Source organism: Mastigoproctus giganteus, chromosome 10, assembly GCF_048544385.1.
Source record: "Mastigoproctus giganteus isolate SK-2022 chromosome 10, ASM4854438v1, whole genome shotgun sequence".
Lineage (NCBI taxonomy): Eukaryota > Metazoa > Arthropoda > Arachnida > Uropygi > Thelyphonidae > Mastigoproctus > Mastigoproctus giganteus.
The window spans coordinates 97,829,710-97,840,379 of NC_143584.1; the positions used below are offsets into that span (position 1 = coordinate 97,829,710).

At 37.8% G+C, this 10,670-nt stretch overlaps 1 protein-coding gene across 3 annotated transcripts in view; it reads left to right on the top strand.

Annotated features, from left to right (window-relative positions):
* The window catches only part of LOC150079182 (uncharacterized), a 126,336-nt gene extending 117,237 nt beyond the window's left edge, over window positions 1-9,099 (top strand). For all 3 annotated transcript variants that reach the window (XM_090382607.1, XM_090382609.1, XM_090382608.1), the window contains one exon: window positions 6,877-9,099. In XM_090382607.1, coding sequence (XP_090238733.1) covers window positions 6,877-8,954 — 2,078 coding nt within the window. In that variant the 3' untranslated portion in view covers window positions 8,955-9,099. The remainder of the gene's footprint in view (window positions 1-6,876) is intronic.
* The last annotated feature ends 1,571 nt before the right edge of the window (window positions 9,100-10,670 follow it).

The following is a 10,670-nucleotide window of genomic DNA, read 5'->3' on the forward strand; positions in this document are numbered from 1 at the left end:
CAAACTAAGGGCAGAAAGGAAAGTCAGGTGTGCTTGTCTTCCTCGTCATTGGATGGGACAGGAGGACATGTTCTGATAGTGAAAGCAGCTGAGGGATCAAGATTGAAAAATGATGATGAGGTGCGTTTAGTAGTAACTAAAGAGCTTAAAAGCAGCTTAAAGAAAATTAGGATAAGGAGGCTTCGGAAGGTTAGGGATAATGGTGTGGTATTGGAGATGCAAATAGGAAAGGAGCTATAAAAGGTAAAGGAATGCGAGAGCATTAAACGATTGGGCGTGATTCTCTCGACTCCAAAAGAGCCAGGGTGAAAAATAATATTGTATGATGTGGAAAAAACGATCAACAAGGAAAACCTATTAGAAGACTTATACAACAAAAATTTACTAAATATGAACATCTCTAGAGAGGAAGTGAAGATGGAGATATTTTCCGTTTTTGTAGTATTAATAAAGCAAAAGCAGGAAATAATTGAGTCCTCCAGGTGTCAAGGCGTATTAGAAGTCATTTTTTACTGGTAGGATTTTCATTGGCTTCATGTCGTATAAGTTCAATGACTTTCATTTAGTTACTTTGTGCTACAATTGTCAGGCATTTGGTCATACAGCCAGAACAGTTTATCGCACAGACCCTGTCTGCAGTCACTGTGCAGGTATAGGACACTCCTACACATTCTGTACTCATCAGCGAGAACAACCGATCTGTTTCAATTGTAAGGCAAAAAATCGAGCTGCAAATCATTCTGTAAGGAGTAAACAGTGTCCAGAATACTTGAATGTACTTAAGTTGGTCAAAGAAAGAGCACGGAAATTTGATAACGTTAATGGGAAATATTGATAACCACTTAATTCTTAATCAGTTCAATGCAAAATCGAATGGTAACCTACGTATACTACAGATTAATGCTTAGAGATCAAAATCGGTGGCTGATGAAGTTAGACTAGTGTGCAGCAGAGAGAATATTGATATAGCCTGCATACAGGAACCATAGTGAAAGGTCGGCCTACAGGATATCTACTTTCAGCACGTGTACTCTGTGCAAATGAACTAGACTTAAGAGCTGCAATTGTAATGTTTAATAAGGACATAGTTATTACTGTTATAAATTCGTTTTGATCTTCACAGATGGTGTGCATAGGGGTAGAGTCAGATCTTGCATCATTCTATCTATGTTATATGTATTGTCATCATTCAACAGACATTAATTTCTACATCAGGTACATGGAACTGGTTCACAATCGCTTGGGTAGTAATTCAGTAATATTTGCGACGGATTCTAACGCAAGATCAGCATCGTGGTTTGATAGAATTACAAATGATCGTGGTCGTCAACTAGATGAATTCTTGGCTTGTTGTGGATTGTTTAGACAAAATCTACCAAGTTTAGATAGTACTTAGTACTTTCTTCACTGTTAATGGAGAATCAAATATTGACTTGACAATCTGTAACGTAAGGGCAGCTGGTATCGTGGACGATTGGCTATTAAGAGCAGACTGGGTCTGCTCTGATCATCGGGCCATTGTATTTTCTGTCAGGGACATAAAAAAACTAGCTCCGTCTCAGGAACAGTTACAACGATTTGCTATCGAAAATGCAAAGTGGAATAGGCTTGACGAATATATTCATGTCCGACTTGGGAATCTGGGTATTTGGGCATTCAATCAGATGTCTGGAGAGAATGCAGTGGAGTTACTTCAGCGCTCTCTCTTTGAGGCTTCCATCACATCATTGAAGCAAAAGAACTGTAATAGGATTCCAGTTAAATGATGGTCTGGTGAGTTAAGACAACTTCGGAAGCAGGTTCATAAAACGTGGAAAAGGTAACAAAGAAGTAAGCGTAACAATGGGGAGGAGGAAGTTAATGTACTTAAAGTAGAGTATCAGAGGAAACGGAGTGCATACGTGCGTATGATATTTAAATCAAAATTAACTGCCTGGAGAACGTTGGTTAGAACAGTGGGCAATGAGAACCCATGTGGAATTTTATATAAGCTATGTACTGGCAAGACTAAAATATATATAATGGAATTACAGCATACTCTATTGAAGGTGTTGACCAGGAAAGTACGAGTTGGAGAGAAAGTATGTCTGCGATTTTGGATCATCTGATTGGAGATACTATTTCTGAGCAAGACGATGAGGAACAGATGTTGATGAAAAGGCTTAATTATGCTTACTCTGGGGTACATGACGAGGATCCCTTTAGCCTGATTGAACTCTGTGATGCAGTACAACGCATAAGGAACAACGAATGCCCAGAAATGGATCTCATAGAAGGAGAGGTCATTAAACGGGCTCATCGACTGATACCAGGGATCCTTCTTGAAGCTTTTAATAGCTGCCTGCGTGACGGAGCCTTTCCATCACCATGGAAGGATGCCCTATTAAAGCTGATACTGAAGGGACCATCTAGGCCACGATCTTATCGACTTATTGCCCTCCTCCCTGGATTAGGAAAGGTGTTTGAAAGGATGCTGGCGAGACGGATTACTGACTATACTGAAAAAAACTTAGGCTGGTCTGGCAGACAATATGGTTTTACTCCAGGTCATGGAACAGAAGATGCGCTTCGGGCATTGCGAAACTATATATTAGGCTCGAACAGTAAGTATCTCCTTAGAATCTTTATTGACTTTGAGAGAGCTTTTGACTCCATTCTATGGAGCAGCGTTCTTATGATTTTGAGACTTGTAGGCTGTTCAACTAAGATCTTTAGGGTGGTAAAAGACTACTTCACGAACCGTACAGTGATTGTTAAGTCGTCGGTTGATTCTATTGTACGAGAGCTGACCAGGGGATGCCCACAAGGATCGGTTTTTGGACCACTAATGTGTAACCTAGTTTTGGAGGACTCGTTGCGTAGGGACTTCGAGCATACAGAGATGGTGGCATATGCCGATGATCTAGTGTTGCTTATTAAAGGAAATACACGGATGCAACTAGAAACCAGGTCACAGCAGGTTTCGTTTGAACTTAATAACTGGTGTAGGTTACATAAACGGACTGTATCAGGAACCAAAACAAGGACAATGGTCTTTAAGGATAAATTTTCGAGTAGAAGACCCCCGGTTGTTAGAATGAATGGGTCGAGCAAGGCAATTAAAATATCTAGGCATTATGTTTGACGGATCTTTGACTTTCAACTCACATGTTACTTATCTATCAGAAAATGTGAGGAAATTTATTGGGATGATTACTCGAATCACTAGAGTTGGCTGGGGAATAAAAGGTAAGGCGCTGAACTTTCTATATGAATGTGTATTTATCCCCATGGTAACGTATAGTGCACCAATTTGGTTTGAACGTGTAAGTGGAAAAATATTTACTAGAAAGCTCAGTTCCATTCAAAGGGTAATGCTCCTTGGGATGTGCATGACATGCAGAACTGTGTCGACCCCAGCTTTGCAGATTGTGACTGTAAAATTGCCTATTGATCTGCATTTATTGTATTGTGCATTGGCTTACTTCATCCGCCGTGGCATTCCCTGTTCTTTTCTGAATATACAGGTGGACATTTTGGCAGATCCCAAGAAGGAAAGGACAAGAATCTGGGATGCTTTGGTAAAAGTCTGGCAAGAGCGTTGGAGTGTTTGTGATAAAGGACAGATTACACAAAAATATTTCCCAGATTTAAGAAATGCAGCCTCGATAAAATTCAAATGGTTTGCCCCAAACTTACAAACTATATTCTTATTAACTGGTCATGGTTCGATTAATGCAAAGTAGCATGATTTAGGAATTAATGAAAGATCTAGTTGCCATTGTGGTGAAAGAGAATCATGGGAACATATTATGTACAACTGTGAGGAGTACTGCGATATACGAATTGAATTGGTATCTCGGGTTAGTAATCTCAATCTTATGGCAGAAGGCTGCGAGACAATTCTAGTTGATAAACAGGAGAACTTCTTGGCTTTCCAAGCCTTTGCAACTGCAATATTTCTTAGGCGGAAGACTCTTCTGCATCTGGGAGCCTTGGATTTGTAATGCGGTATGGTGTATGCCGAATTACCTAGAATTCTGTGAAATCGTGGAGGCGTGAGTCTACTATATCCACTGCAACTCCAGCTCCTTGTGCTCAATTACGTAAAGTTCTGTGAAATCGTGGAGGCTTGAGTCTGCTATATCCACTGCAGCTCCAGCTCCTTGTGCTAGCATTTCTGTTCTCGGCAGCTCCTTGTGCTGGAATTTCTGCTCTCGGCAGCTCCTGGCGCTGGTATTTCTCTTCTCGGCAGCTCCTAGCGCTGCTGGCTTTCCAGCAGACTGTGAACAGATGCAGATCTTTCCAATGAAGTTTGGACTTTGTCTGAAATTTAATTTTATGTATATTTCATTTTTTATGTAATTTGATTATTTTCAATTTGTCATATCAATCTTTTTGGTCATGGCAGGTTTTTTCCCTCCCTGTACTTGGGCAAACAGGAGAGGGAGTATATAAGAGTACTGCTAAATTATGTGTAACCGACAGCGGGGTTGTCATTGGTTGGCTGGGACCGCTTTAAGTAATAAATATCAAATCAATATCAATGTATCCAGGGTCATTTTGTATGCAAATATGGAGTGGACACCTTGAATGTTTATTGTCACTTGGACAAATATTCATATCCTGCTCAAGCTATTGACAGGTAGATATGGTGCGCCAGTACTAACAGGCATCATCTCGCACCCACGAAGTCAGAGACAATCACACAGTCTGCAAATTAGGTCACTTCGCTCCAATCTAATCTCCTTGAAAAGTTTAAACAGGATATTTCCACTAAATACCATAGGAACTCTGAACCATTTTCAGGTTAACTGTGAAAAACTGTGCTCCAATAAAGCCTACAGGAAGACTACCTACCAACAAAACAGAGTCACAACACTACTAGCTGGAACCCATCGCCTTCTAGTTACTGAGTTATGCTCTCATCAAGGCGTTCGAGTCCAAAGTTAATAATGTTTTAGTGCTGCGAATGCTCCTCTGTGAATACACCCAGAAATAAAGAACAATTTTTTGTATTAATATATATATATTTCCTTTATTTCTAAACTGTAAATATTTTTGTAAATTTATTCTTTGCATTATAAATATACCCCTCTGGCTTGAACGCCGTACAAGGGGCGATTGTAACTTGCAATCATCTGAATGAATAAATAAATAAAATAAATAAAAACCTATAAACAGAATCAATGAATAAAAGATCTTTGGATTTTTTTTTTTTTTTTTTTTTGTTTATTCATCTGAACACAGAATGTGGATCTCTGTTACGTCAGATGGATCTTTTAGACTACAAGTTAGTAATATAATAAGATGCAGTTCGAATAAATTAAGATCCTTAAAGAAATGTTTAACTTAAGTGAATTTAATAAAATTTAACTTAAGAAAGCTTAAGAAGAGCATAATACTTATGCATTACCTGCTTAATGTTATGCTTGGAGTATTTATTCACCGTATTAAAAAAAAGCAGATAAAATGGCGATAGCAGGGACGATCCCATGTGTCCTGGACTCAACGCGGACTCTAGTGTCCCAGGTGATGCTCTTCCATTTCTGTTCGAGAATAGCATTGGGATCCTTTAGACCCCCATCTCGGATTCCTCGTTTCACATGATTTCACAGATTCTCGTTAGGATTCATGTTCCGTGACTGCGAGCTATGACAGACGCTGCACATCATTACTGCATAATCGTATCTTGTTGGCTGTGATATTGTCGTCTTGGAATAATTCAATACAACGTGAGTATTATAAGATGAGCCTAGTCTTAAAGAATGTTCAGATACACTCTTCAGGACAACGATAGTATACACGTACTATGAAGGCATGAGGAAGACGACGAGGTATTGTTTCGTGGCATTGTTTAGCACTAACATCAGTTCTAAGCAATGTGACTGCGATTCTTCTCCTGGCCATATTAGATGTTTTCAGTGTCCGTGGCTACTAGCACCAATAAGGAAGAATTCGTCTGCTTTTCTCACTCACGTACGAGAAGCTTGTGGATTGCCATACATCTGGGAGACCCATTATCCTGAGTGATGTGGTGGTGAAAAAGGATTCTTATCGTCCGGTACTGAAGGTTTGGAAACTGCCTTCCAATTTTTGCTCATATTTCGAACCAGACATCTGTGGTACCGGTCGTAGTGGCATAGTAATAAGGGTCAGGCGCCACCGGTGGTTTCCCACATCTGCCGGTCGTAGTGAAACTTTTCTTCCCACCCAGATTGTTATTTTTTTATTATTTATTTTTTTTTTTTTACCTACTACAGACATCGTATGCGCTGACGCACGGACGAAGTCCTCTACTACTTTGTCATTGATGCTCTCTCATACATCTATTTCTCGTACGGCGTAACCCACCAGCCATTTCACCCTGCCTACGACGACGAAAGCCACAAATAAGCACCGTAATCCGATTTTCTGATTTATACAGTATATATATCAGCAAAAATATAAAAAAGATTTTTCAGCTTGACCTTTTTTACAAAAGGTTTTACAGGAAAAAAACGAATTGCTCTCTCATCGAAATAATCGCTTTCGCCTGCCCTTCTCAACAACTGTAAGATAAGTTAAGTTAAGTTATTATTTTAGTTAAGTTAAGTTAAGTTATAATTTAGTTAAGTTATTATTTAACTGTTACATTTCTTGAACTATAATTATATCGTTCACGCGTGCGTGTGTTCGTGATCGTGTGTATGTGTGGTAAATAGGGCTATTTGTCTGCTTGTTATTAATAAGGGTAATGTTTATAAATTGAACCAAAAAAAAAAAAAACTCGAATTATTACTGTCGGTAAATTATCCTATATTTCAATACACCGCAGTCTAAATTTTATCCATAAAATCAAATTATGTGAATAACGTTTTTATTTCGCTTATTGATTTTATTTTATTGTTCTTACAGATACATTCAGCGCTGCTGCAACTCCAGATGTCAGCTTAGATCAAAACTCAGTAAATGGAAGATCAGAAAGATCGCGTCGTTGGGTTTTACCTGAGTTGCTCGACGATGACCCTTGGAAACGCGGACACAGAATAATGCACTTCGGCAAAAGAGCCAATCTTAGGAGGACATTCAGTTCTGAAAACAAAATGCTTGTATCTCCAGATGGCAACCTCTTCTATAGATTATTAAGGAACGTGTATACCAACGCTCTGAAAAGTGACAGGAAAAAGATTCACACAGGAAGGGAGTTTATAGGACCGACTGATCTTCGTACCTTTGGTAGACGAAATGATCGTCAAATGTGGGCAGATCATTCACTTATGCATTTTGGAAAACGACAACCATTGGACACTAAGCCAAAAACACAAATCACTTTTCCATCTTTCAAAGAAAAAAACAATGGAAACGGATATGACCTCCAATTTCTTATGCAGTTTAACAATCCGCGATTCTCTGATTATTTAAAATCACGGAAATTAATTTTCCCATCATTTGATAAAAGAAATGGTCAAGAAAAATGGATGGACCACTCTCTAATGCACTTTGGAAAAAGACATCCATTTAATAACCAGATGCCAGAGGTTTTCGTTAATAGAAGAGATGACGACAGAGGATGGATGGACCACTCCTTGCTTCATTTTGGAAAACGGCAGCCACCTGGTGCACAGTTCAAGGATGACCACAGTATTGGTAGAAGAGGCGATGATGGAGGTTGGGATGATCACTTTTTAATGCACTTTGGAAAGAGAAAACAGGTTTTCTCGAAATATGAATCTCCCAAGTTCTCATTCAATAAGAAAAGTGGCAATGCATTGCCATTTGATCATTCCCTTATGCACTTCGGTAAACGAATGGAAATTAACCCACAAAACAAAATTGGTACTTCACAGTCTTTTAGCGGAAGAGATGATGATGATGATGATGACGAGGAGGAGGAAGAAACGGTACACATGAATAATCCATCAGCGCAATATAATAAACGAAAGCTACTTGGCTTCCAAACAGACGACAAAAGAAATCCGCTTTCTTTCAAGAAAAGGGAGGAGGAAAGTTGGAGTGATCATTCCCTTATGCATTTTGGAAAGCGAATCCTTCAAAATCAAAATGGCCGCCATTTTAATAATGAATTAAACATATTTCCTATGAAGCCAAAGAAGATTAATATCATGCGACCTGACACAAACGTACCAAGAGAAATGCTGAGATGCCTAGAAGATAAAAGTGACAGCAGCAATTCCATGATATCCTTTCTGAAGCCTTCATTCCAAGATACAAACACGGAGAAAGCAAGAAATCAAATTAAACGAAATGTTCCAGATGCTACTGTTGTGTTTCGGCATTGCAACCCAAAGAGTGATCCATTTGGCAGTTCATATACCAAACTTGGCGTAAATTCAGATAAAGCGTATGATCAAGATAATGAATACAATCTATATACTAGTCGTGGTAATTATTTTTATATTTTGAATCGAAAACGAGATTATATAACATCAGAATTTTGGCCCAATAAACACGAAATTGAACTTTACCATTCAATTGTCGACTCCGGGAAACGTCCCACTTTGCAGAATCGATTCACAATGGATACAGCCCCAATTGGATCGCGACCGTTTTCTCAGGTACTGAACAGTGAAAACCGAAATCTTGACGAAAGAATGAAAACCCAAAAAAAATCTTCATTTATAAAAGACGAAAATCCTTCATTCCTGCATTTTGGTAGACGAAAGCGGGCAAATAATGCCGCTTATAAGACTCCAAATGGCTCAAATTCAGAAGAAAATCATCAAAACATTGACCACATTGGTTCCGCAAAATCAGAAATCGGTAAGGTAAAAGAGAAAAATCTTAGAAAGACAAGAAATGCTGACAGTCTTGAAAAGCATACGGTTTCTTCAACAGAGAAGTATTTAAATCCTCGGTTTTCGGATCATCAAATACAGGAGGTAATACTTTCATTACCATTATTTAGATCTCAGGTTTTCCCAACTGATTCCAGAAGCATGTATGCAAAAAGCCTCAAAAAGGACAAAAATTAAAATATTTTGTACACGCTGGATGGCGATGAAAATGTCCAGAAGTCAGAGTAAAATTAAAGAATGTAAACTCTGCTTACATATCAAGCTGGTTGCTTCTCCCCACCCCCCTTTGTCTTTCTGATTATAAAATATTTTGGAAACAGACCCATGGAAATATTGACATAAAATAAAACTATTATTTCAACAGACTAATGTACTTTTTACAACCCAACAATACGACATTGATAAATGGTGATTAAAATAATAGGAATGGCTTTTCATATACTGTATTTAAAGATTGAACCCTAAAGTAAAACGTTTATAAAATGAAAAATAAAGCAAATAAAGTGAGATATTTCATAAATTACCTTTGATTTAAAAAATATTTATTTTACCTTACTAGCTATTTAAGAAACCCGTATTCAAATACAATTCTGATCATATTAAATTTCAATTCTTTGGTCCATCTTCTGTATAACTATAAAAGGAAAATATATAAGGAAAATACACTATGTTGCAACACTTACTGGGACACTAAATGAAAAAATCCAATAAATTTTTAATGTTGAGTGATGACCCCCATGGACTTTTAACGAATTAATAAACCTAGAAAACACTTTCTAATAAACTGCACATGGAGACTGAATCTCGGTTTACTCCTCGCATAAGGCAACGATCAGTTTTCTGTTGAAATAGGACGTCTTATTTTCGGAAGAATAAGAAGTTTATATTTCATTTGTGATTATTATTTGGATACTTAGAAGCCTTTCGGGGTATAAATCTCTAAGTGATAAATGGTAGATTAGTCTTTCAAAACAAACGACCACAAAAAAGATGTCATTTGTTTCAATGCAAAACCAGTGCAACATGTTGTGAAGGAAAGGTTTGTTCTGCCCATATATTACTTTATTTTTAAACACTATTAAAATTAATTAAAGTATTAATTAATTTGTAAACTAATTAATTCATTAATTAGTTATATTATAATATAACTGCGATTTTATTTTTCTAATGAGTAATTAAATAAAATCATAAATTCATTTCTTTAATAATTATTAACATTATTTAATTAAAATTACCATTAAAATATAATAATCTCAATTTATAAGAGTCGTTAAAGTTGAACATACTGCAGTGTTTTGGAATAAACAGTTCAGAGATGCATCTGGAGAAAGTAAACTCCAGGGGGTTGGAACATCGGTTTCATCATACTACGAGGCAAGTTACACCCTTGGCATAGAATTCCACTGATTATTGGTGAAACCAATGAGTGACACAGGAAAAACCACCGTAGTTTTTTCAACGAAAGAGACGACTTTGAGCATCTTTTGAGGAGTGTGAATATGTGGTAGTCACAGAACAGTACTGTAGCCTGGGTGTTGCAACTGTTCCCATCCGTACCACTGCAGCTGAAGCTGGTGTCCAAGGCTGCGTTGTACGGATGGTACGGCTGAGTTGGCGCTGGCGTGTAGCAACGTTATATCATGCATTACACTACCACATCATTGCCTTTATTGTCCGCCGTAACGGCTAATTTGTTTAGATGTCGCGATGACATTGATTGTAGCACCACCTACAATAGCTCAGCATGACCAGTAAAATACGAAAATATTCTTGTATTCTCTCTCGATCTTGTAAACTCGTCTGATCTTATCCGATCACTCAGGAGTATGAACAGAAAATTCATAAATTTATTTTATTTTATTCATAGAGCAACCAATGATTCCCCAGCCTCCC